The sequence below is a fragment of the Heterocephalus glaber genome, unplaced genomic scaffold (genome assembly GCF_053883595.1).
Source record: "Heterocephalus glaber isolate CG9 unplaced genomic scaffold, H.glaber_assembly_v1.0 deba00001504, whole genome shotgun sequence".
Taxonomy (NCBI): domain Eukaryota; kingdom Metazoa; phylum Chordata; class Mammalia; order Rodentia; family Bathyergidae; genus Heterocephalus; species Heterocephalus glaber.
In genome coordinates, this window is record NW_028258324.1 from 3,108,961 (window position 1) to 3,134,243 (window position 25,283).

Sequence of the window (25,283 nt, forward strand, 5' to 3'; positions counted from 1 at the left end):
AGCGCTGCTCAGGCAGGAGAGCAGGGAACGAAATCCAAGCGCAGCTGGAATACTCTCTAGACAACAGCTGCTTTTGGGATTCCGTTGCCCGCTGTCCCGCCGCTGGAGGGGCACGTGCCCCAGCTCACCCGCCCCGGGGCCGGACCGGAACCGCCTATCCCAGTCCACTTCAGGGTGGACCTGGAGGAGGTGGTGTAATAGTCTGGTGAGAACAGAGCGCTCACCTGGGCCCCAAACAATACGAGGAAGGTGGGGGGCCTCCCCTGGGACCGAGTCCCAATCCGCATTAGATCCGCAAGGCAGTATTAGCCCTATCGCGGTCCCATGCAGCCGGTGCCCCTGGTGCGGTGACGGAGGCTGGGCGGGCTCGGGATCCGCCGGCAGGGAAGCGCCCGTGGGCTGGAGAGGAAGTCACCTGCGCAGACTTCGAGGACACCCGCGCCCAGGCCCTTTGTCCGGTGGCGCTGCCAGCGGCTGGAATGCCAGGGACCGCACGGGCCCACGCGGCGGCGACAGGACCCAGGGAGCCCATGGCGACTGGCCTAGGCCGATCCCCGCCAGGCCCAATGGGCCCCGCCTTCCGCCCGCATCAACCGCGGGCAGCGAGCGCGACAGTATCCCCGAGGGGTACGGAGAGCTGGCGCGCGGAAATGCCCGAACCCCGGACGCCAGAAGCTCTCGTGCCAGTAGGCCCCGGACTCTGCTCAAGACAGGGCTGGAGGACTGGGGGGTGCGCGAACAAAGTGGGCGAGGACAGGCTGGCTCTCCGGTGCTGTCTAGTTCCCGTCCGCTCCAGTCCGGCCCGATCCGTCGACGGCAAACAGCTACCACGGCTACCCCAGCCACTCCGAAGCTCACCCTTCCGCTGGCTCCCGAGCCCGCAGATTTGAAGCCATTTTAAGGCGAAACCACTTGGCCACGCCCCCTCTATCTCCCGAGAAGCCAATCCACGCGCAGCCACGCCCCCCTCGCCCCGCGCGGCGCCACCGCCAACTGTCGCGCGAGTGACGGTTGGGGAAGGCTGTGGTTCTGGGGAAGGCTGTGGTTCTGAGGCTCGGCGGGGAAACCTTAGCCGACTGCTCCACCCACGGTGCTCGACGCCCAAAGCCTGGGATTAAGAGTCTGGAGTTGGCGCCGCACCCGGCCAGGTGTGCTGGGCTAGCCAGGTGCGCAGCCCCGCCCCGGTTCCCGGAGCCTGTCCTGGCCGAGAGCCCCGGCGAGGTCGCGGCTGTGGCGCAGGCAGTGCCAGAGGGCAGCTCACCTGCCAGGTGTCCCTACTCCCTCGGGACAGGGGCGGGGCGGGCGGCAGGTGCTGACACCAGAGCCGCTCCAGGGGAGCGCTCTGCTGAAACCCTGGCTTCCCGGCTTACGCGATTAATGACAAGGTCTTCCTTCGTATTCAACAGCGTGGTAGACGCCCATCAATAACCCCGCGTGATGTCCTCCTGGACGCTGGGGGCGCTGTGGCCCGCTTGGCCCGACACCCTGACGTCCTTCCAGGCCGGCGGCCGTCTCGCCGTGCTCCGGCAGCCATGGCCGTCGCCTTCGCCTTTCGCAGTCTGTGCCGGGCGCAACTCGCACCGCGCGGCCTGCGCGCCGGGCCGCTCTGGTGAGTTGGGTCCGCAATCTCCACCCACCCCGCCGTGCCCCGGCACCCCGCTCCCTGACCCTGCTCTTCGCCCCGCAGGACCCCACGGCGCTGGCACCGGCTCTCCCCCGCAGACGACGAGCTGTACCAGCGGACGCACATCTCTCTGCTGCAGCGCGAGCTCCCGCACGCCATGTATATAGAAAGCTACAGCATCCGCGGCTTCACGGTCAGTGGAAGCCGAGTTCTGGGGCCGTGCGCCCTGCTCCCGAACTCCGTGCTGCAGTGGAACGTGAGTCTGCCCTGCTCGTGCCCCTTAAACCTGGATTTTCCAGTGGCTTCAAGGTGGACCTGGGGAGAAAAGTCTCCTGTACTTGTATTGAATCGACCCCTCCCCATTCAGGTAGGATCCCACTGGGACATCACCGAAGAGAGCTTCTCCCTCTTCTGGATGCTGGAGCCCAGGATAGGTAGGCTGAAGGCAGGGTTGAGGCCTGAAGATCCGAGTCTTTACGCCCTTGCTGTAGATGACCCACCCTTCCCTTCCTCAGAGATCGTTGTCGTGGGCACTGGAAACAGGACCGAGAGGCTGCATTCCCCGGTGCTGCAGGCCATGAGGCAGCGGGGCATTGCCGTGGAAGTGCAGGATACGGTTAGTCTTAGAACTTGGAAACGCATCAGGGAGTTCTGGCGTACCCTTGGGCAGGCTAATGCTGGCCTTTTCTTTGCAGCCCAATGCCTGTGCTACCTTCAATTTCCTGTGTCATGAAGGCCGAGTGGTGGGAGCTGCTCTCATCCCCCCACCTGGAGAGAGTTCACTGACTCCAGAATGAACTCCCAGGAACCTATCCGTTGTCCATGACGGCACTGGCACTGGCGGAGCCTACACTGACCTCTCCCCCTTTGGCACTCTGTAACATTGTTATGCTTGCCAGGATAACTTATACATCTTATTTTGTATCCGGTGTGTTGTTGGCCATGGGCTGTTGAGTTAGTGGGCTTTGGGGGGGGTGATTAAGAAGAAATCAAATCACAGTTCCACATCAGCTTGCTCACATGCAGATTTGAGAGGACTCCAGTGGCTTTCCTCAGAGCCTTTAGTTAAGAGTATGTATTCATGAGGTGGGGAATTAGCTTAGCAGTTTCACCGCCTGTGCACGCAAGGACCCGAGTTCAATCCCCAGTACCAAAAAAAATAAAGTATATATTCCTGTTTTGGGGTTAGCAGGGGGCCCAGCAGATCCCAGTCCCATTGACTGTCCACCCTACCCCCCCGCTCCCTCCCAGCCAGGGAAGAACTTTGAACCAGAACTACCTCCTTCCAGGTTCATGGGGTACCCCTTGGGAACCAGGGTGCTGTATGTCTGTGGTGCTGGCATCTACAGACCCCACGTCTGTTGGCTTCAAAGATCAGGCATCCCTTTTATTTTCAAACTTTTATTGAAAAACCAAGGAGATATGATGGGTTCCTTTTCAGAAAAGTCGCTTCTCATACCTGTAGGCAGAGACCATCTAATGAGTTCAAGGCAGGAGGAAAGTGGGACAAAGCATGGCAGGAGTTAGGACGAGGTCACTTACGAGTGAAGGCTGTGGACACCACCTTCCACCTGGGCTGAGGACGTTCTCTTCTCAAACTTAAGCTCCCCAGAGTACATCATGGCTCTGAAGAGGGGCAGATGTCAGTCACAGACAGTAAGTAGCTGACCCTAGAAAGGCTAGCCTGTACCCATGTCCCAGCCACCCCAGCTCACCGGACTTGTGTCAAGCTTTTGGCACCAATGTCCTGGCAGGAGTGCTGGATGCCAGCAATCAAGTAAGGAACAAACTTGTGAATGGATCCTTTGTCTTGCACAGCTCCCGACACCCCTTGGGCCACTTTGATTTTGTCAGCTTCACTATGGGAAGATGCAAACAGTAGGCAAGGTCATAGCAACGATGAGCCCTAGTAGTGCAGGGTGAAGGTGGGGCGAGTGGTCTGATTGTCCCACCTGAAATAGCGGTTCTGGCTGCTGAGATGCTTGTCCATGGCATCAAGAGAACCCATGCCACGATATTTCTTTAGCCGGATCCCATCAGAGAAGAAGTACTCACCAGGGGCTTCAGTGGTGGCAGCCAGGAGGGAGCCCATCATGACTGTGGACAGAAAAGTGCTTAGGGCAGTCTGAACAGCATGAGGAAGGAGTCACACCAGGCTCCAGGGTACTGGACCTCACCTGTGGATGCCCCCAGGGCCAAAGCTTTGGCAATATGGCCCACATTCTGGATTCCTCCATCAGCGATGACAGGAACACCAAATCGCCGTGCATATTCTGATACTTTGTACACTGCTGTTGCTTGGGGCCTTCCACAGGCCAACACTGTTGATAGACAACAGAAGCATGGGGTTAGTGGGGACAGGTAACAAACCAGCCTCAGTACCCAAGAGCTCTTGGCTACATCTGCGCCAGGATGACAGCCTGACTGATGAAGGTGTCTGGATGGCTGCTGCCCCATCTAGTGTAAACTGTACAAACAGGTGTGCTGGCCTCACCCCTGCATATGCACATGCATGTGTCCAGGGCCCAGGGCAGCCTCAGGCACATGCAGTCCCAGCTGGTAGCAAGATGGGACAGGAGTCTCTGTGCAGTTAGTACCTAGAGGCACCAAGTCAGGCCCAACCCTTCTCCCCTGCACAGTGGGCAGCTCAGGCAAGATCAGGGCGATGGTAATGTGGAAGGGAGAGCAGGCTCCAGAGTAGGTCCTCGTGCCATGCCTATCTTATAAGATGTGGTAAAGCCTGGGTCCTGCTCTGAGCAACCCAGGAAGAGGGAGCTGTGATCCCAAGAAGCCCCAAACCATGGTCTGTACATGTTTGCCCTGCCCACCCATCAGCACCACAAACCCTGAGAGCTACAGCTATAGTCAACCAAGCAGCCGGGCAGTGGGCAGCTGGGCCGGGCCAGACTTACTATAGCAGCCCGTGACAGTAGAAGGGCATTTGGGGCTGTGGGACTTTATGTCTGGAGGGATCTTGGGAGCCACTAAATAAAACAAACAGACCAGAGTTTAGAGAGGGCGCAGAGCAGGAGCAAGGAGGCCAGGCTAGGTGGGGAAGTAGCAGGTGAGGGATGACAAGAACTCATCTTGCTTCCAGCCATATCACCCATCCAAGAGGCTGTCTGGCCCCAAAGTTGCCCATCTTGGAAAACTCAATGTAGTTCCCATAAGAGTGCTTGGCCCCAAGGCACATGGGACCTGAAGCCAGTCTCTAGGCTCTGCTGGTACATATTCTCACCTTCCTGGGTGATGCAGATGGAGCCGCTTCCCATGCCCACCCGTAGGGCATCTACACCTGCATCAATGAGGTTCTTGGCCTGAGCTGCGGTGACCACTACAGTGAAGGAAGAGAGAAAGACATGTTAGGGTCCAGGTGGGACCCCAGCTCCTCCCATCCTGAACCACAAGCACCAGTGTCTCACTTACCATTGCCTCCAATGACTTGGAGATTGGGGTATTTTTCTTTGATGTACTTGATCATATTGATCTGGAAGATGGAGTTGCCCTGGGAAGAGTCCTGACAGAAAGGAAGTCCCAATCAGACTGTGATATAGCAACTGCCCCTACTGTCCCACCGTGTTTATGCAGTAGCTCACCAAAACCACTACATCCACACCAGACTGAGCTAACAAGTCCAGCCTATACTTGTCATCTTCATGAGTGCCAATGGCTGCCCCACACAGCAGCTGCTTCTTGGCATCTTTGGAGGCCAGTGGGTAATCCCTGTTCTTCTTCAGGTCGGTCCGGGCAATGATGGCCACCAGCTCATCATCTTCATTTACAATGGGTAATTTTCCTAAAGCCGAGTCAGACACGAATCAGGACCATGAGCGTTAGTTCTAGGCTCCTTCCCACCTCTAGGACTCACCCTTCTTGCTGCGCTGCAAAATTTCATTTGCTTCCTTTAATGTGATGCCTGCAGGGGCTACTACCAAGTCTTCCCTCTTTGTCATGATCTGAGGAGGGAAGTCATGAGGGAGGACCAGTCAGAAATCAAACCTCTCCATAGATCCTACCGTAACTCAGAGGGAGGCTCCAGGACCACCAAGTTCATCTATTTGAATCCAGATCACACCTGCTCTACAGACCTCAACATTTCCAAGTATAGCAGCCTCTTATGCTATAGTGGACCACACATGAGCAATGAAAACACCAGTAGAGCAGGGCTGATGGCATGTGGGCACTGCCCCTACCTTGGTAGTAGCAAAGAACAAAACAAGAATACTAGCAAGCCCCTCCAAGGGGAAGAGAGGGCACAAACCCCATAAAGCCATGAGAAATATGGCTGGACATTCATTTTTTCCTGGATAGAAGAGGTCCTCAAAGATGTCAGATGGACAAAAGAAGCCACCTTTTTTTCATCTGGGGCTGCTAGAGCTTAGCTCTGCTCTGCCAGTGCTACCCACCTCTTCCAGAAACCGGTCATGCTCCTCTTCCTTGAGAAAATCAATATCCCTCGAGGAGATGATGCCCACTAAGCGGCTCCCCATGCGGCCTGTATCTGTGATGGGGATGCCACAAAAGCCATGCCGAGCCTTAGCTTCAAAAACATCCCGCACTCGATCCTTGGGGCTGAGAACCACAGGGTCTGTGATGAATCCCTGCTCATATTTCTGGAAGGGATAGTGAGAAAGTGCATTGTACCTCTGAAGCACTTTCAGGCTCTTGGTCGAAAGCACAGGGTCTGTGCCTAAAATCCTCCTCTGGCAGAACCACAGAATCAACCCTTCTGAGACATGGGTGGGCTGGAGGCACTGTGCAGGTCGTGTTCTTCTGCTAGCTTAAGAAACAGGATCTCGGGCCCTTCTCAGTAACTGAACCCACAGCAGGGAGAAAGGACCCTAAACTAACAGAACAACTCCCCCATTCCCACCCCACTCCACCTCAGCACAATTCCCAGGAGCTTCTGGCCATGATCCTTGCCCTTCTGACCTTCACTTTTCGAACTTCATTGGCCTGGAATTCAGGTGTACAGTTGTGGTGGATGAAACCAATACCTCCTGTGAGCTACAGGATAAACAAAAGATAGGGAATAGATGACTAAAGATAAGAGAGGCAGGCTTGCATATCTTTAAGACAGACATTGTCCCAGTTTTCTCCCAAACCCCAGGGAGCTCACCGCCATTGCAATGGCCATCCCAGCCTCTGTGACTGTATCCATGGGGGAGGAAACCAGTGGGGTCTTGAGTGTGATCTTCTTGGTCAGAGCAGAAGTAAGGTCCTAAAGAGACAAAGGACTACTAGGGTGGGAAAGTGCCTCATACTCCTCAGGGTGGTACCAAGCCCCCCAAAATGGGTACTATATGATTTGCATGCCAACCAAAAAGACCATTCCATAGAATCCACCCCAAGTCCAATCTGGAGAGGAAGCCCAAAGACCAGGCAACTGCAGCACCTTAGCCCACTTTGACGTTCAGAATCCAGTTTTTTATCATACTCACCACCTGGTCTGCAGTGAAGTCGATGTATCCAGGGAGAATGAGAAAATCGCTGCAGCAGAGAAGAATAAATTGGGAGTAGGACTCTCAGGTTTCTGGCACCCTGAGACTCCAACTCCATGCCTTAAAGCCTCTGAGCAGGGAATGACACTAACTGAGACCATGTGTCACAGGCAAGACAGCAGGTGCAGATAGGCGACGGGGCCTTTTCTTCCACTGAACTGTCATCAGTGTTCCTCCCGGCCCGACAATTCCATGTATCTAAAGAACGGAGTCTCAAGCCAGAAATCCCTACTAATCCCGAAATGGCTCCCCCAACCCCCATGCCAGATCTGTCAAAATGAGTCCAGGAAAGATGAGGAATTCCCGGATCCTGCTCCCGTGTTTGCGCCCAAGGGGGCCCCACTGAAGCTCCCATCTGCCCTGTTATCCTGGGGTACCGCCCCACTCCTCGCCCAAGTGACCCCCTAAGCCCGCACTTGTAGGTGAGGCCGTCCCCGCAGTTGAAGAGCTGCTGTGCCGTGAGTCCGTCGTCCGGCACATAGGATGTGCCCCCACTAATCAGGTAGTCAGCCATGGCCAACACAGACCACCTCCGTGTGTTTCCGAGGACCACGCCGCAGAGGCCTCTGCCGTCTGGATCGCGCCAATATAATTCCGTCACTCCACCGCGCGCCCCGTGACGTCAAGGCGCAGGGCGCGCAGGGCGCGCAGGGCGCGCAGGGCGCGAGCCAGAAATGTAACTACAGCAGAGGTGGGGCTAGAGGGGAAGAAGCGCATGCGCATAGAGTTCAGCAGCTCTCTTGGGTACCTGGGGCCATTTCCTGTCCCACCCCTAGACTCCCCTTCGGCCTATTCCATTAACAGGCTTAGCTTTGCTTCCGCTGTCACGCCAGACTCCTCCCCAAATAAAGACGCGATGTTCACTAGCATGTTGAAAAGACGTGCTTGTCATTCTTAATAAACAACTAGAGTAAGAATACATAAGAGAAACAGAGTGGTATCTTTATATGATACACAAGTGTATGTTACAAGAATTCCATCAGGCACAGGAGCCTCAGGTTTAAGGCCTCAATGTTAGGCCAAAAAAAAAAAAAAAAAAGGCATGGTAAAGTTTTTAACATCTAAAATGTCACTTGTCATAAAGGAGGGTGTGATAGAAATTGTCTTTAATAAATCATTGAATTTCCCCTCACTTTTCTCCATTAGACGCTAGGTTTATGTCTGAACAAGAAGAAAACATGGTTCCTCTGTGGTCAGTGATATGAACCAGTCCAGAGTGGAAGCCAGCTGGGGAGACTCCCTGGAGGTTGGTCCATCATTAGTTCCATCGTGAGGAAGGCAAGGGGCCACATTTCTATCAGTCCAAGCCCTTTCCTCGGGCCCAGATAAAAGTCAGCCAGCAACTTTCTAGGACATCTGGCTCTCAGGAAACCTCAAGCCCCCCCACAGGCCAAGGAGTCTGCTGCAAGTCTATGAAGATGCAAAGGGGGCAAAGTTTTACATTTTAAACAGAAGTAGCCTGAAAGGCTCCATAACTACACCAATAAAAAAAGAAAAAAAATGGAGGCCTCTTCTTTAGTGTGAAAGTCTGTCTGGTTTTTCCTGGTTGGTTTCTCTTGTACCATGGCTGAGGCATCTCAGTGCATGGTGCTCGCATTGGCCACTGCAATGGCCTCCTGAATTTCTCGTATCACCAGGATCCGGGTCAGCATTTGTCCCATCTGCTCTCTGCTGATAGGCTGGACTGAGTACCAGATTGGGCTGTTGGGGGCCACTACTGGCTCAGGTGTCAGGTAAAAGGTGTCATTCCGGCCTTTCACACTCTGGGGACTGAAGAATATGTCAGTAAAATCTTGGGTAACACCATTATAACTTCAACCCACCCAGTACAGCTACTCAAATCCATGCAGATACCACACACCACCCTCCAGGACCTCCAATGGTGCTACTGTCAAACCAGTGAGTTTGCCTCCTCCTGCCGTGCTTTCACACAAGTCAGATGTGATCAATCACTAACTGCACTTGCCTTGGGCACCTCTGGGCTTAACTATTGGAGGCCATCTACATTCCATTTATCACCACTCCTGTCTTCATGTGATTTGTTCACACTGTTTGCTCTACCCAGTAATATGATCATAATGTAGGGCCCTTGCCTGGGCTCACTCCTTCACCCACGGTGCTCTAACTCTGTCGAGTACTTAGCACACTCCATCCTCTAACAGTTACTCATTCATCCATTCGAGATTTATTGAAAGGCTACTACTGTCTGCCAGATCTGCACTAGGTGTGGATGGTAAATAACAGTAAGTAGTTCCTACCTCATGAACCATACAGATTAAGAGGGAAGACAGAAATTAAAGTTACACAAATACACACAAAATAAAACAGCAGTTAAGCCAGAGGGAACAGGCAGTGAATCTAGAGATGTTTCCCTGGAAAACTAGTGTTTATAGAGAGGAGCTAGCATGATGCCCTTCAGTGCGAAGAACCTAGCAGGGCTAGAGGGCTCAGACCCAGACCACGACAGAAATGGGGGGGGGGGGGCACCACAGACACATGGATGGACACCAGCAGCTGCCATGTAAGAGTTCATGTAAAAGTTGTTTCTGTGGAGTAATGAGAAACCACTGAATGTTTTAATCTAAGTGACATACTAAGACCTGCAACCAATAAAGATCCTTCTGATATTGTTGTGAAGGTCACATACCAAACTTCAGGGATAAGAGGAAGCCAAAGCCAAGGGAAGAAGTTCCTTGAACAGGTGAAAGAAGGCAGTAACGAATGGTCAGGACCAGAATGATGTAGGGCAATGTTCAGTACGTGATGAAGGTGACATCTATGTGCCTCCCTACCTTCTTCAGCAAAGGTGACTGTCAGGAACCACTTTTATGTACAGTGATTAAGCATGCTTTTACAGTTCCCTTTTTGGAGTAATTTTACTCAGTCTGGGACTAGAGAATGCTTCTCTCCTAAGATCTTTAAGTAAGTATGCATGCACATGAACATACACACACACAGCATTAGCCAGTGGATAAAGCCTCCTCACCATTTGAAGAGGTAGAAATCGTAGAGCTTGATGGGACACCGCAGTGGATTCTCTGGATTTTCTGTCTGTTCTGCATACATGTCATCTGTAACTATAGAATGCCCCACCACCATCACAGACCTGGCACAAGGTTGTCTTAGCTCAGGCCCAGCTCAGGAACCTCAAGCATTCAGCCTCCCCCTCTAGGAAATACTGGGTGAGAGGATGGAAGGGATGAGGGATGGGCAGTGACTAGGGAAAAAAGCAGCTACCTTCCCCAGGGTTTCTCTGCTTCCAGGAGAAATCTTTGAACTTTTTGGCCAGACAAAGGGAGTAGAGAATTCCTATCCAGAAAAGCCCAACCTTCATAATCATTACTACCCTAATAAGGACCAGGGCATGGCAGGAAAAGTAGTTATCTATTTCTGCCATACCTGCCTCCTTCCCCTACCTTTCTGGCCAGTCTGGTGTATTCCAAGGGCCTTCAGGTACCGGATACTTGTGCTTTTATCCTTTGGATTAGAGGGGTTCTTCTTTGTCTGTCGCAAGACCTTGGAGAAGGCCAGTTTCACGTGCTGGTCCACTGTCTTCAACAGGAAGTACCTGTACCACAAGTGAAAGCAAGGCAGAAAGAGGGGTGCCAGGAGGATACCATAGCTTACCCATCACATCACCCATCAATGCTTCAGAGGAGCCAATGCCCACATTCCCAGGATCTGGACAGGCCTGTACCAAAGCCACACTAAGATGGACAGTAGGGGTTTGGGGCGAGGCTGTTTGCCTCACCAGTCACACACATAATGCAGCCATGTGAGGCTGGGCTTTCAAGAGCTCAAAGGTTCTCAAATGTGTATCGGAGGAATTGAGAAGTCCTACAGAAGTTTCCACTCTTTTTAGTGGTGAGCTTCTAGAACACTTACTTGGTATTAAAGAACATGAGGGTGGTCAGCAGGGTAGAGGGGGAGTGCGCCCCAAGCTGTTTGCACTCCCACAGCATCTCCTCAGTCACGTGGCTGGGCAGAACGTAGCCTAGGAGGAACACAGGACTGCTACACCAAGTGGATGGGACAAGGTCCCCCAAAGGCACATAGTGGAGGCACAAAGACCATACAGGAACATAAGTCTTATCAAGGGAAGCCTCCTTAGGGTATGCCAAAATAATCTGGGAAGCATTAAAACACAGATGCCTGGGTCTCAATCCAAGTTTCTAAGATGCAACCTGATAAGCTGTATGTATTTCTAACATGGTCATACAGCTAGTGCTGCCTAACATGACTACTATTCTCTCTCTCTTTTTTTTTTTTTTCCTGGTACCACGAATCGTACTCAGTGCCTTGCTTACCAGGCAGGCCCTGAACCGCTGAGCTACATCCCCAGCCCTAACATGATTACTGTTACCTGGCAAATTCTTCTCTCAAATCAAAGGCTAATATGGGGCAAAACGAAAGTTCTCAGAGAGAATGAAATATATAAAACTAAAACACAAAAATCCATGTATATGCATACTTTTCTTTGAGAGCTTTCAAGGTGTCCATGGCCCAAAGATCTGGTATCCATACCCCTCTGGCCCTTACCAAACCTCTACCATCTCTAGAAAGTAAGCCCACTTTCAACCCTTCTCCAGACCAAGACAAGATTGATATTTGAACTATTATAAGATGCTTGCAACAATGCAGCTGTTACTGTGTAAAACCCTGGCCAGGGGGCAGGAGTGGGGTTGGGAAGCTAGGATTGCACCAAAGGAAAATGACACTTGGTATGACCACCAAAGACCCTTTGTGTATTCAAATCACTAACGTCCAAGTGATCGTGCGCGCTGGCAGCATTTTCCTACAGGATTTCAGGAATCTCGAAGCAGACAGCAAAGGTTAAATTTGGTGCAGTAGAAAAAGGAATATTCTGGCCAATACAGTTCTTTTTCTGGTCTTGCGAAAGCTACATCTTTAAACTGAGTTAACGATGATTCTTTTTTTTTTTTTTTCGTTCTGGAGATCGAACTCGGGACCTTGCACTTGTGAGGCAGGCACTGGAACCAGAGCTAAATCCCTGGCCTAACAATGATTCTTAAGAAAACAACCTTTAATTGTTCATCACTGGGGAAACTGGTAAACCAACTCATTATTGTGAAAACTGATAAAGAAAAAGAAACAAGCCCTTATTCTGCCTTGTCTATACAATCAGGACTGCCTGGAATCCCGAGTTGAGGAGGGAGAGGTGAATGAATATTTCTTCCAATATTCCAATATTCATGGAATATTTCCTCCATGAATAATGAAGAAATAGCAACATGAGAAGACTGTTTTGCAGCCCACAATTTAATGGATCCAGACAGTATGGGCATTGTGATGGAGGAAAAGCCGCCTATGTGAAGGAAGAATGACAAAAACGAACAAAGCTGGAATAAATTTTTTTTTTTTGGTACCAGGGATCGAACTCGGGACCTTGCGCTTGAGAGGCAGGTGCCGGAACCACTGAGCTAAATCCCCAGCTGGAATAAACTGTTTAATCTATTTAGCAACAAACTATAAAAACTAAGAAAAAATATATTAAACTAAACCAAAGCAAACAAGTCAACAAAAACTAGATGAGTCTTTTTTTTTTGGTACCTGGGATCGAACTCAGGTCCTCGCGCTTGCGCAGCAAGCAACGAAGCCACTGAGCTAAATCCCTGGCCCCATAGATGAGTCAAAGGGCTAGTTTAACGAAGATAGACCTTTTACAAATTGGAAGATCTACAGAAGGAGAGGGAAAGTAAAGTAAAAAAAAGATGTACAGCCAGGCTTGGTGGCTCATGCCTGTAATCCCAGCACTCCGGAGGCTGAGGCAGGAGCACTGCTGCCAGTTCAAGGCCAGCCTAGACTACATAGTGAGACCCTGTCTCAAAATAAAAACAAAAACGAGGCCCGGGGATTTAGCTCAGTGGTTCCGTTGCTTGCCTTGAAAGCACAAGGACCCAAGTTCGATCCCCAGTACCAAAAAAACAACACAAAACAAAAAGTACACGGTCCAACTTCCCATGACAAATGTAATCATTACATATGGCAAACATGCACAAAAAAAAAAAAGTCAGGCACACAACTATAATCCCAGTACTTGGGAGTTTTTGAGGCTACCAGTGCTAGCTAGCTAGTGAGTTTAAGACCAGCCTGAACTGCACAGCCAGACTGTGTCAAAAATTTACATTAAGAGGACAGGGATTTAGCTCAGTGGTTCCACCACCTGTCTCACAAGTGCAATGTCCCGAGTTTGATCCCCAGTACCAAAGAAAAGAGAAAGAATACAGTTAAGAAGAAAAAGGGCTAGTTTATCCCATGAAAAAATTATCTTTTTTTTTTTTTGGTACCGGAGATCAAACTCGGGTCCTTGCACTTGCACAGCAGGCGGTGAAACCACTGAGCTAAATCCCTGGGCCCATGAAAAAATTATAAAGAAAAAATCATAGAGGAGAAAATTTAAATATGTTAAAAGTCACAACCAATTTAGATACATGGACTTACTACTGCCCTGATTCAGATAAACTGAAATAATGAAATACGTGAGACAATCAGAAATTTGAACATGGGTGGATTCTGGTAAAATGGGATTATTTTGAGGGGTCACCCCCGACACCCCGTACTGGGGATCTAACTCAGGACCTTGCCCTCGTGAGGCAGGCGGAGCACCACTGAGCTAAATCCTTGGCCCATACAGCTATGTGTTTTGTAAACATTTTTTTCCCCAGTACACAGCTTGCCTTTTCATTCTATTAAGCATATTTTTCGCAAGACATAAGTTAAAAAATTTTCTAGTTTTTAATGAAGAGGACATTCTCGAAAGTTTTGACCAGTGAGAGGAACTGATATGAGATGGATTATTTTGAGCGTCACTGAATTTCTGCCAGCTGCAAATTCACTTTGCATTCTAGATTATCTGTCCAAGGTATATGTACACATATGTCTAGTGGGAGCTTATCTTCTTAGTTTCCAAAATTTTCTCCAGACTTTGTCTTGTTTTGGATCTCTATCTCTAGGCCCAAGTTTCCCACCCTGTCATCCGTGATTCTCCAGCCCACCCTGCTGTCAGCTCAAATCCATCTGCTCAGACATGTTGAACTTTACGAATATTACATAGACCTGTTTCAGCAGCTTGGGTTTTTACTAGGATTATGTTGGGTCAATAGGTAAGGTGAAGGGACCAGGAAGGAGAGGCTGATTTTCCAATGTAAAAGAAAGTGTTTTTTAAACTAAAAAAAAAAAAATTTTTTTTCTAGTTTTGTTGTTTTTTCCTTGAGATGAGGGTCTTGCTATGTTCCCCAGGCTGGTTTTGAACTCCTACGTTCAAGTGATCCCTTTGCCTCAGCCTCACAGGTGCCGGGACTACAGATGGATTGCCACCACTATAGCATCTTTAGTCACAACTGCCAAAACTTGAAAGCAAAGATAAAATGTCTTTCAACAAAATGAATAAACAAACTGGTATATCCATACAATGGAATATTATTCAGTGATAAAAAGAAATGACCTATTAAGCCATGAAAAAAAAATATAGGAGCACTGAATGGCCTCGAACTTGTGGGAATCCACTGGCTTCAGCCTCCCAAGTGCTGAGATTACAGGTGTGTACCACCATGCCCAGCAAATCAAAGTAACGTGCTAATTAATGACAGAAGAAACTATGTGAGGATGCTTATGCAAGAGAACAAAGAGAATTATCTGTACTTTCTCTTTAATTTTTCTGGACACCTAAAGTTGCACACACACACACAAAAAATTAACACTCAGGCTAAGGAGGGAATTCAACAGTAAAGTACCTGCTAACATACAGAAGGCCCTGGTATTAATCCTCAGCATCTCAAGGGGGAAAAAAGTCTATTACAAACAAAAATTAATCCCAACTCAGATATTTTACTGAAAACCTCATGTTCCAACAAAAAAGGAAACTGCTTGTAACTGAAGAAAAATTATGTTGCTATGCAAATGAAATTTTTTTTTTTTTGGCACCAGGGATCAAACTCAGGACCTTGTGCTTGCAAGGCAGGCACAGTGTCACTGAGATAAATCTCTGGACCTTTGTTTTGTTTTTTGTGGGATACTTTTTAAAATAGGATCTCACTATGTAGTTCAGTCTGAGCTTGAACTCACTTAGCTCAGGCTGACCTTGAATGACTCTTGAATGCTGGGATTAAAGGAATGAGGCACTTAACCCTGTCCTGCCTCTTAATTCTCTTTTTTTTGAGACAGTCTTGCTATGTAGTTCAGGCTGGCCTTGAACTCACTATGTAGTCCAGGCTGGCCTCAACTTGTGGCAATCCTCTGGCTTCAGACTCCCAAGTGCTGGGATTATAAGCGTGTGTCACCATGCCCAGCCTATCTTTCTCTTTTTTTTTTTGGTACTGGATCAAACTCAGGACCTTGAGCTTTCGAGGCAGGCAGCGGAACCACTGAGCTAAATCCCTGGCCCATACCTTGTAATTCTCAGCAACTGTAATCATTTGTTTCTTTGTTTTGCAATAGGGTCTCATATGTATTTCAGGCTGGCCTTGAACTCACTATGTAGCCCAGGCTGGCCTCAAATTCATGGCAATCTCAGCACATTGTTTTTGGCTTTGGTTTTTTTTGGTACTGGGGATCGAACTTGGGTCTTTGTGCTTTCGAGGCAAGCAACGGAACCACTAAGCTAAATCCCCGGCCCTCAAACTCACGGTAATCCTCCTGCCTGAGCATCCCAAGTGCTGGGATTACAGAAAGGTACCACCACACCTAATTCAGTAAGTAATGATTCTTATTTTTTTCCCTTTCGCAATAGGGTATCACTCTGATGTCCAGGCTAGCTTTCAATTCCAGAACTCAAGTAATTATCCTGTCTCAGTCTTCCCAGTAGATGAGACTATAGATATAAGCACTTGTGCCTGTCTGTGATTCTGATTTTAATTAATAACAGATTTTAATAGGAAAAAAAAAACCCACATTAATAACTGCCCTACTAGTTCTGCAAACTCCAGTGTCCTTGCCATGCCATGCCAGGACCAACAGGAATCTCTGGTGAGGAAAGCAGCACAGAGGACAAAACTGTTGTCTGGGATTTATAAGTCCATTGATCGCACACTACAAACACAGCCAGCCACAGAAGCTGCTCATCTTTTGAAAACCTAAATGAGAAAGAAAACCAAAGATGAGCCGGGAATGTAGCTCAGTGGCACTGCACCTGCCTCACAATTGCATGGTCCTGAGTTCAATCCCCAGTACCAAAAAAAAAAAAAAAAGAAAGAAAAGAGAAGAGAAGAGAGAATCGAGAAGCAAGAAGCGAGAAAAGAAAAGAGACAACCAGAGACAAGGGGAACTTACCAAGTGGAGTGACCCGGGGCTGAACATCCTTCAAAACTTCATGAAGCCACTCCGTGAATCGAACATAGTAAAGATCAGAGAAAATGTCATCTACCCTTCCATTTTCAAAAAGATACTACAAGAAAAACAATCAACAAAGATAATTAGTGCTTTCTTAAGTAAGGGTTTCAGGCCAAATATACTTTTCCACAAGCACAAGCACCTCTCCCTACCAATTATCCCCTCAACAAAGGAACAAAGGATGCCACCAACCTAAAACTGTCTATCTAGCCTATGACACTTTCATAGTGTCCTTCATAGCATGTGAACTGATCCCCTAACATTCTTTTTTTTTTTTTTGAGACAGGGTCTCACTGTGTAATCCAGACTGGCCACGAACTCTCAATGATCCTCCTGCCTCAGCCTCCCGAGTTCTGGGATTACAGGCATGTGCCATCATGCTAACATTCTTGACAGTTGGGTCAGCAAGACAGGTTTGTTTTTTTTTCCCCCCTAGTACTTGAGATTGAAGCCAGGAAATGCTGAGCTACATTCCCACCCCTTTTTCTTTCATATTCATTCATTTGTTCATTATTCTTTTGATACAGGGCCTCAATACATTCTCCAGGCCAATCTTTTAACTCCCTATTCTCCTGCCTCACCCTCCCAAGTGGTGAGATTACAGACATACACCCAGTTTACCTATTTATTTTTCTGGTACTGGGGATTGAGCACAGGGCCTTTGTACTGAACTATATCCCCAGTCCCTTAAATTTTTTTTAAAACAAGGTCTCTCTAAATTGCTAAGTTACTCAGGTTGGGCCTGAATTTGCAACTGTCCTGTCTGCCTCCCAGAGTGCTGGGATTAGAGCCTATGCCACCATTTCCCAGCTATTAATTTTATTTGTTTTTTTATTTGTGCTGCTGAGGATCAAACTCAGGGCCTGGGACATTCTAAGCAAACAGTGAGCCATGTCCCCAGCTTGTTGTTTTGCTTTGTTTTGTTTTTTGAGACAGGCTCTCATTATTTAGTCCAGGCTGGTCTCTAATTCGAAATCCTACATCAGTCTGTGGAGTAGCTGAGATTACAGGTGTGTACTATCATGCCGTGCTCGATTTTTTTTTTTCCCAACACCAAGGATTGAACCCAGAACCTTTGCACTGAGCTAAATCATCAGCCCTTTCTGGAGACAGGGCCTCACTAAGTTGCTGAGGCTGGGCTTGAAAGTGCAATCCTCCTGCCTCAGCCTTTCCAAGTGCTGGAGTTACTGGTGCACACCACCTTGCCTGTTTCTGGGTGGATTTTTTAAATAAAAATTTATTTTTGCAGAACTGGAAATTAAACCCAGGCAAGTAATGCTAAGCAAATACCACTGCACTACATCCCCATAATATTTTTAGTGAATGTATTTCACTCAAGCAAGGCACTGTCTTACGGCAGCAAAAAATGATGAGCAGGCTTAAGGGCCAGTCTCTAAGGTATTGTGTAAATTAACAACATATGGATGTCTTCTAACTTCTGGGGTTTGGTTTCCTTGTCAATAAATAGAGATGATTCTGTCTTCTAGAAATGGGGAGAGACTGGATCCTGACAGAGCATGTGAAGTCATTCACATGTGCCTGGGTAAGGACCAGAAAGAAAAAGGAACAAACTAGGAGGCAGAATTTTCTCAGACCAGGCAAAAGTCCCAACCAACAAGCCCTCATACTGTGGGGTTCTCTTCAAGGGTCTTCAAATACCAAGAAATCCACCTCTGTTCCTCAAAACTGCTGGTCTACAAGTTTCTCTATTGTGATTCTTACCTTAGAGGTCCTGAAAACCTAAGTATATTTTGGTATTTCACCCTAGCCAGACTTCTTCAAATAACTGTTTTGTGTTAATATAGGGAACAATGAGAAGTAAAGCTGAGTTAGCATCAAACATGTTTTGGGTTTTGTTTTGTTTTCTTTTTTTGAGACAGGGTCTTGCTATGTAGCTCAGGCTGGCCTTGAACTCACTGTATAGTCCAGGTTGGCCTTGAACTCTTGACAATCCTGCCTCAGCTCCCAAGTGCTGGGATTACAGGCATGTGCCACCACACCTGGCCAAACATTTCTGGATAAATCCTCCCCTCCCCCAACATTGGGAATTGAACCCAGGGCCTTCCCACTGAGTTATATCTCCAGTCCTTTATTTCTTTTGAGACAGGGTTTCTCTACGTAGCTCAGGCTGTCCTTCAACTCACTATGTAGCCCAGGCTGGCCTCAAACTTCCAGCCATCCTCCTGCCTCAGCCCCATGAATGTTGCGATTATAGGCATGCGCCACCACACCCAGCCATTTTTATTTTTTGAGACAAGGTCACAATAAATTGGTAAATTGCTCAGGCTGGGGTTGAATTTGCAACCCTCCTATCCCAGCCTACCAGAGTGCTGGGATTACAAGTGGATAAATTGTATTTTTAATGAAAATTCTGTTTACTTGAACAAAAAAAAGTGAATACCTCGTGATTAAAACAAAATACTATTAAGGTAATTATTAAATATTTTAACAGAAGTTTCTCTAAATGCTAGGATAATACTTGCCTATTTTATTTTCTGAAATGAACGTGAAGGTCTCTGCAAGTAAAAACAAAATGTCTATTCTACAACACTTTACATAGCTCAAAGAGAACTTTATTTTCACCACTTATTTGTCATTTAACTAAGCAACACCCAGTGGGAACATAGCTCATACATGTTCCTATGATAATCTGCTTCCTACCTTTTGAATACACAGGAAAATATAGTAGAGCACGTCAGGGTCATAGGGTTCACCTTCTCCATTTCGAGCTTCCCGTGTCATTAGACACAGCCCATAATTCAACTCAGCCACAGCAGAGGAGATGAGATCTTCTTGGAAACGCAGCAGTTGGCGCCCTGTGATACAATTCCCAAAAGTGATTAGGGAACCTGGACACAGTTGTCTCTTTACTGGCTAATATTCCTGAAAGGGGGGCTTAGAGCAGATACAGCCCAGGGTACTGGGAGAAGAATGGTCATTTATCTCTATAATCAGAACTGGCTAAGTCAACTAATCACATATGCTAATTACACCAAGGGTTTACTTTTCATAATCCTTCCCTATCTCACATACAGTATCTCAGAAATTACTATTAGGGCCAAGAAATGAAAGCAGAAAAAAAAAAGAATCCACTTTGTATAATATAAGCAAGTTTATGAGTCTAATGCCAAAGAAGGGCCTTGAGTACACTCACTGGTACCTATTTCCTCCCAGAAGAAGCCATTCTGCCTTCATCTGCTAGCTGAACTATAGAAACACGTGTTGACAAAAATGTACACATTCTGCTCATCAGTTCAGGGCCTGGGCTTGCTTGTTGCTGGTCATGATGCACCTTAGCATTTCAGATAGTGCTCTCTAGGTCCTACAGTCAGGGACTACCAGCTTCTTGTCATTCTGTCCACCTTTTACTGATATTGTGGACAGGTTCCATGTCCTACCCGCTCCCAACACTCACTCCCAATGGGGGCCAATCTGTTCTGAGCATCCTTCTCCAGTTCAGCATTCTTAGTCTGGGCCCAGTTTTTCCATACTTCAAGCCCTTCTTCTGGCTTCAAAGAATTTGGAAGCAGAAGTTCTGGGGAAGGCTGTGGCTGTGATTGTGGTTCAACTTCAGCAACTTGGACGGTCTGAGCCTATGAAAGAAAACATTAGAATGAGTCAATACTCTTTGAATTAGGTCCTCTGGTAAAACTCCCAGAAAAAAATTACTTATGGTTCATTAGATTAAAAAAAAAACTCTTTGCTGCTGCCTGCCTCGCAAGCACAAGATCTGGAGTTCGATCCCTGGTACCAAAAAAAAAAATCTCTTCTAGCTGTCCTACTTTGAAGAAGCTCTGGGGTTTTTGAATTCCAAGGACAGTAAAGGTAGCACTACATACTTGAAGAGTGCAGTGTTTCTCATCCTTAGATAGACTCTCTTATTTAAAAGTATCAAACCTGGGGTTGCAATGTCTCACTGGGATATTGTCCAGGTATCAGACTTTTTAAACTTTCCAAGTAAAATGGGAACTCCAATGTCATCATTGGTTCAATCAACTGTTTCTCAAACTTCAATACACAAACCTACTTGAGAATTTTATTAAATGCATATCCTGATTAGAAGGGTTTCAAGGTGGTCAAAAGTTCCTAGATTTAATAACCAAATTCAGTAGTAAAGGAGGATACAAAGTCAACATTCAAAATCATTAGCATTCTGGTACACAAATAACAAACTCACTGAGAGAGAAATTAAGGAAACAACACCTTTCACAATAGCATCAATAAAAATGAAATTAAAACATTAAAAAAAAGAAAAATGAAATACCTAGGAATTAATCTAACGAAGGAAGTAAAATAACTTTACATTGAAAACTACAGAACTCTGAAAAAGGAGACCGAAGAGGGTATCAGAAAATGGAAAGATATCCCTTGTTCTTGGATAGGCAGAACCAATATGGCGAAAATGGCCATACTTCCAAAACTGTTATGCAGATGCAATGCAATCCCAATCAAAATATCAATAGCATACCTCATAAAACTAGAGAAAACAATCCTAAAATTCATATGGAACCAGAAAAGACCTAGAACAGCAAAAACAATTTTGGACAACAAAGGCAAGGCAGGGGCCATCCCTGACTTGAAGTTATACTATAAAGTTATCATGATAAAAACAGCACGGTACTGACCAAAAAACAGACCAGTGGATCAATGGAACAGATTAGAAGATGTAGAAACAGCTCCAACACTCAGCTACTTTTATCTTTGACAATGGGGCCAAACACCTTCATTAGAAGAAAATAGCCTCTTTAATAAATGGCGCTGGAAAAATTGGCTTTCCACATGCCAAAAATTAAAGCTAGACCCATGCCTCTCATCATGCACAAAACTAAAATTGAAATGGATCAAAGATCTAAATATTAAGCCAGGCATGGTGGCTTATGCCTGTAACCCCAGCACTTGGGAGACTGAGACAGGAGGACTGCTATAAGTTTAAGGCCACCCTCGACTACAGAGTAAATTCAAGGCCAACCTGAGCTACACAGGGAGACTGCCTCAACAAAAACAAAACAAAGGACTTAAATATTAAAACAGAAATACTTAATCTGCTAGGAGACAGAATAGGTAGAACTCTTGAAGACAGGTGTAGGCAAAGACTTTAGGAACAAAACCCAGATTGCACAGGAAATATTACAAAAAATCAACAACTGAGATCTCATCATATTATAAAGCTTTTACACAGCAAAAGTAACCACCAACAGATTAAAGAGACAACCCACAGAATGGGAACCAATTTTTACCAGCTATTCCTCAGAAAAAGTACTAATATCTAGGATATATAAAGAAGTCAAAACTACCAAAACAACCCACTCCCCAGATTTAAAGACCAATCCAAAAATGGTCATCTGAAATAAACTCACACTTTTCAAATCCAGAAGTACAAACAGCAAGTAAATGTATGAAAAGATGTTCAACATCACTGATCACTTAAGAAATGTAAATTAAAACAACACAGATTCTATCTCCAGAAAGAAAGGCTATCATCAAGAATTTAACCAATTAAAAAAAAATTCAATAACAAATGCTAGCAAGGCTCTGGGGAAAAAGGTACCCTTCTCTACTGTTGGTGGGAGTGTAAATTGGTACACCAGCATGGAGATTCCTCAAAACACTAAAACTAGAGACTCTATTTGACCCAGCTAGTCCCCCTCCAGGTATCTTCCCAAAAGAGTTAAAAGCATCACCAGGGATTAAATTCAGTGGTGCCACACCTGCCTTACAAGTGCAATGTCCTGAGTTGGTTCCACGGTACAAAAAAAAGAAGAGTTAAAAGCATCACACTGTCGGGAGCACTGCGTTGTAGATCACTATGGCCAGGCCTAACTCGCCTCCTCCCCCAGATGAGGCAGGGCCCCACGTGCAACAAGGAACATGACATGCCTTCCTCCCTGTCCATCCACATAACAGTATCCATCAAAGCATGATGTTCTGCAGACCTTAGCTACTTTCCTGGCTCCAGTTACAGACCAGCCCCATTTACCTCCCCCTATACTTCCCTTATCTCTACCACTATAAATAAATGCACTGCAGTTGCCTGGCAGACCTTCCCATCAGGAGTGAGGCTCCACCTGGCCCCAGCTTTGTTCTTTTATATCTCCTCTTTTTTTTTCTTTTTTGGTACCAGAGATTGAACTCGGGACCTTCCACTTGGGAGGCAGGCTATGGCAAAATCCCCAGCCCCTCTTTTTTCTTAATCCCCTGCCATTCTCACTCTGTGGACCCTTCAACCAGGCAGGCCATGGCTCATACTACAATGATATATGCACATCATGTTTATAGCAGCACAAGACGGCCCAACTGAAGGGAGCCGCGCCAGGTCCCCTCCGTTGCCGTGACCCCAGGGCTCTGCGCTGACCCTGCCCGGGTGCAGGATGCCCAGGCCGCTGCAGGAGGCGAGAAAAAGTCGGGGTTGAAGCCCCGCTGCACCGGGGCCACCTTCCCTGAAGGGTTACTATAATGAAAGACAAAGATACGAGGAAGAGTAAAGGGGTTGCATTTATATTATTTTTGGATAAAGACTCTGCACAAAACTGCACCAGAGCCATAAACAACAAACAGCTGTTTGGTAGAGTGATAAAGGCAAGCATTGCTATGGACAATGGGAGAGCAGCTGAATTCATCCGAAGACCAAAGTACTTTGATAAATCAAAGTGCTATGAATGTGGGGAAGTGGACACTTAGTTATGCCTGTCCAAAAAACATGCTCGGAGAACATGAGCCTCCAAAGAAGAAGAAAAAGAAAACTGCCGAACCGGAAGAAATTGAAGACGTAGCAGAAAGTGAAGATGAAGGGGAAGACCCCGCTCTCGACAGTCTCAGCCAAGCCATCGCCTCCCAGCAAGCCAAGATTGAAGAACCGAACAAATGGAAACCCAGTGTAGGAGGCCCATCAACATCAAAGGATTCATGGCACCCAAGGATAAAGAAGAGCACATACTTCAGTGATGAGGAAGAATTTAGTGATTAGAGTTGTATAATGTAGATGTCAGGAAAATAAAAAACCATCTGCAGTACAAATTATTTGCCTATAGGAACATTTAATATCAAAATTTTTTTTACCATAAAATAGTTCACAGAAAATAAAAAATAATTTTTAAAAGTTAAAAAAATATATATAGCAACACAATTTGTAATAGCTAAATCTTGGAAACAGCCCATATGTCCATCAATGGATCAACTGGGCAGGGGATTTAGCTCAGTGGTTTCGCCGCCTGCTGCACAAGCCCAAGGACCCGAGTTCAATCCCCGGTACCAAAAAACAAACAAATACCATCAATGGATCAATGGATAAAGAAAACATGAGTTTTCTGTGTTGTTTTTTATTTTGGTGTTTTTGAAACAGGGTCTCACTGTGTAACCCACGCTGGTCTTGAATTCACTATGTACCCTAAGCTGGCCTGGAACTCAGAGATCCTCCTGCCTTATCCTTCCAAGTGTTGGGATTACAAGTGTGTGCCTCTATGCCTGACTGAAAATGTGGCTTTTATATACAATGGAGTACTACTCTGCCATAAAGAAGGATAAATTTGCCAAACGTGATGGTACATGCTTGTAATCCCAGCACTAGGGAGGCTGAGGCAGGAGGATCACTGTGAGCTCAAGGCCAGCCTAGGCCACATAGTGAGTTCAAGGCTAGCCTTGGGTACATGGTGGGACCTTGTATTAAGAAAACAAACAAACAAACAAAAAGATAAATCTGAGACATTAAGTAAATAGATGCACATTGAGAATAGTTTCAAGTGAGATAAACTGGGCACATATTTAAATACTGCATTGTTTCTCTTACGTGAGAAATTGAAAGGGTAAATATAAATAGGGACCAAAAAAGGAATGCAGATATTGGGAAACAGGAAGAAAATGTTCAAATGGAAAGATGAACAAGGAAGGAAGGAGGGGAAAAAAAGGGGGATAGGGATAAAAATAAAAAAGAAAAGAAGGAAAATAATATAAACAAAATTTTATAAATGGAGAGGGGAAGAAGGACTGAAGGGAAGGGAATGGGGAAAAAAAAAGAACTATGATATACTATGTACAGGTACAAATTCCCTATGATGAATGTGATCATTACATATGTCAAAAGTGTACCAATAAAATTAAAATTTTTTTTTTTGGTACCGGGGATTGAACTCAGGTCCTTGCACTTGCAAGGCAGGCGGCAGAACCACTGAGCTAAATCCCTGGCAAAATTAATTTTTTAAAGAAGGGTTTGCAGAGCCGAGAATTTAGCTGAGTCATGCCACTGCCTGCCTCGCAAGTGCAACGTCCTGAGTTCAATCCCCTATACCAAAAAAAACAATTAAAAAAGGGTTTGCAGGTGGTATATTTCTTTTTTTTCTAATGGCAGTAGGTTTTACATTTATTAAAGGTAGGAAAAGAAAAAGGCTCTGCAAAGTGAGTTTGGCCCAAGTAAAAGTCAGAAAAGAAAGTACATTCTACATTTTGAGAGTGGAATACTCTGAGCCCACATCACCGGCCATCACAGCAGTGATTCTCAAATCTAGTTACAACTTCAAATCATCGGGACTGCTTTTTAAAAATATTCACACCTGGGCATTATTCTCAGACGTTATGATTTAACTGTTCTAAGGGTAGGATCTGGCATCAGTAGTTTTAAAAGCTCCCCATGTGATTCTGATGTTCAGAATTGAGGACTACTGTTCAGGAGAAAAAAAGCTCCAAAACCAAATGGTGTTCTCTCCTCTGCCATTATAAAATGACAGATTAGGAATGAAAAATCTAGCTGATGTGGTGGTGCACGCCTGTAACCCCAGCTCTAGGGAGGCTGAGGCAGGAGGATCACTGTGAGTTGGAGA

At 46.6% G+C, this 25,283-nt stretch overlaps 3 protein-coding genes across 12 annotated transcripts in view; 1 reads left to right on the forward strand and 2 right to left on the reverse strand.

Annotated features, from left to right (window-relative positions):
* The first annotated feature begins 977 nt into the window (after nt 1-977).
* Ndufaf3 (NADH:ubiquinone oxidoreductase complex assembly factor 3) lies at nt 978-2,548 on the forward strand. The gene is made up of 6 exons (XM_004833988.4): nt 978-1,166; nt 1,407-1,609; nt 1,688-1,880; nt 1,992-2,058; nt 2,140-2,240; nt 2,320-2,548. The coding sequence occupies exons 2-6, from the start codon at nt 1,533-1,535 to the stop codon at nt 2,419-2,421; spliced, it is 540 nt and encodes a 179-aa protein (XP_004834045.1). The 5' UTR covers nt 978-1,166; nt 1,407-1,532; the 3' UTR covers nt 2,422-2,548.
* A 461-nt stretch (nt 2,549-3,009) lies between these two features.
* On the reverse strand, nt 3,010-7,746 carry Impdh2 (inosine monophosphate dehydrogenase 2). 2 transcript variants are annotated; one of them, XM_013069977.3, is made up of 15 exons: nt 7,542-7,746; nt 7,066-7,114; nt 6,744-6,845; nt 6,557-6,631; nt 6,031-6,237; nt 5,493-5,580; nt 5,221-5,420; nt 5,051-5,141; nt 4,863-4,958; nt 4,537-4,608; nt 3,802-3,945; nt 3,577-3,721; nt 3,340-3,483; nt 3,167-3,250; nt 3,010-3,083 (listed from the first exon to the last, which is right to left on the reverse strand). In XM_013069977.3, the coding sequence occupies exons 1-15, from the start codon at nt 7,637-7,639 to the stop codon at nt 3,062-3,064; spliced, it is 1,617 nt and encodes a 538-aa protein (XP_012925431.1). In that variant the 5' UTR covers nt 7,640-7,746; the 3' UTR covers nt 3,010-3,061. The 2 variants fall into 2 exon arrangements, with proteins under 2 accessions (XP_012925431.1, XP_004834052.1); XM_004833995.4 differs by lacking the exon at nt 4,537-4,608 and having other exon boundaries at nt 7,542-7,744.
* A 300-nt stretch (nt 7,747-8,046) lies between these two features.
* Nucleotides 8,047-25,283, reverse strand: part of Qrich1 (glutamine rich 1) — a 46,793-nt gene continuing 29,556 nt past the window's right edge. For all 9 annotated transcript variants that reach the window (XM_004833993.4, XM_004833990.4, XM_021259597.2 and 6 more), the window contains 7 exons: nt 19,889-20,066; nt 19,135-19,289; nt 16,414-16,528; nt 11,011-11,119; nt 10,542-10,693; nt 10,112-10,202; nt 8,047-8,895 (listed from right to left, as the gene is read on the reverse strand). In XM_004833993.4, the coding sequence (XP_004834050.1) occupies nt 8,703-8,895; nt 10,112-10,202; nt 10,542-10,693; nt 11,011-11,119; nt 16,414-16,528; nt 19,135-19,289; nt 19,889-20,066 (993 nt within the window). In that variant the 3' untranslated portion in view covers nt 8,047-8,702. The remainder of the gene's footprint in view (nt 8,896-10,111; nt 10,203-10,541; nt 10,694-11,010; nt 11,120-16,413; nt 16,529-19,134; nt 19,290-19,888; nt 20,067-25,283) is intronic.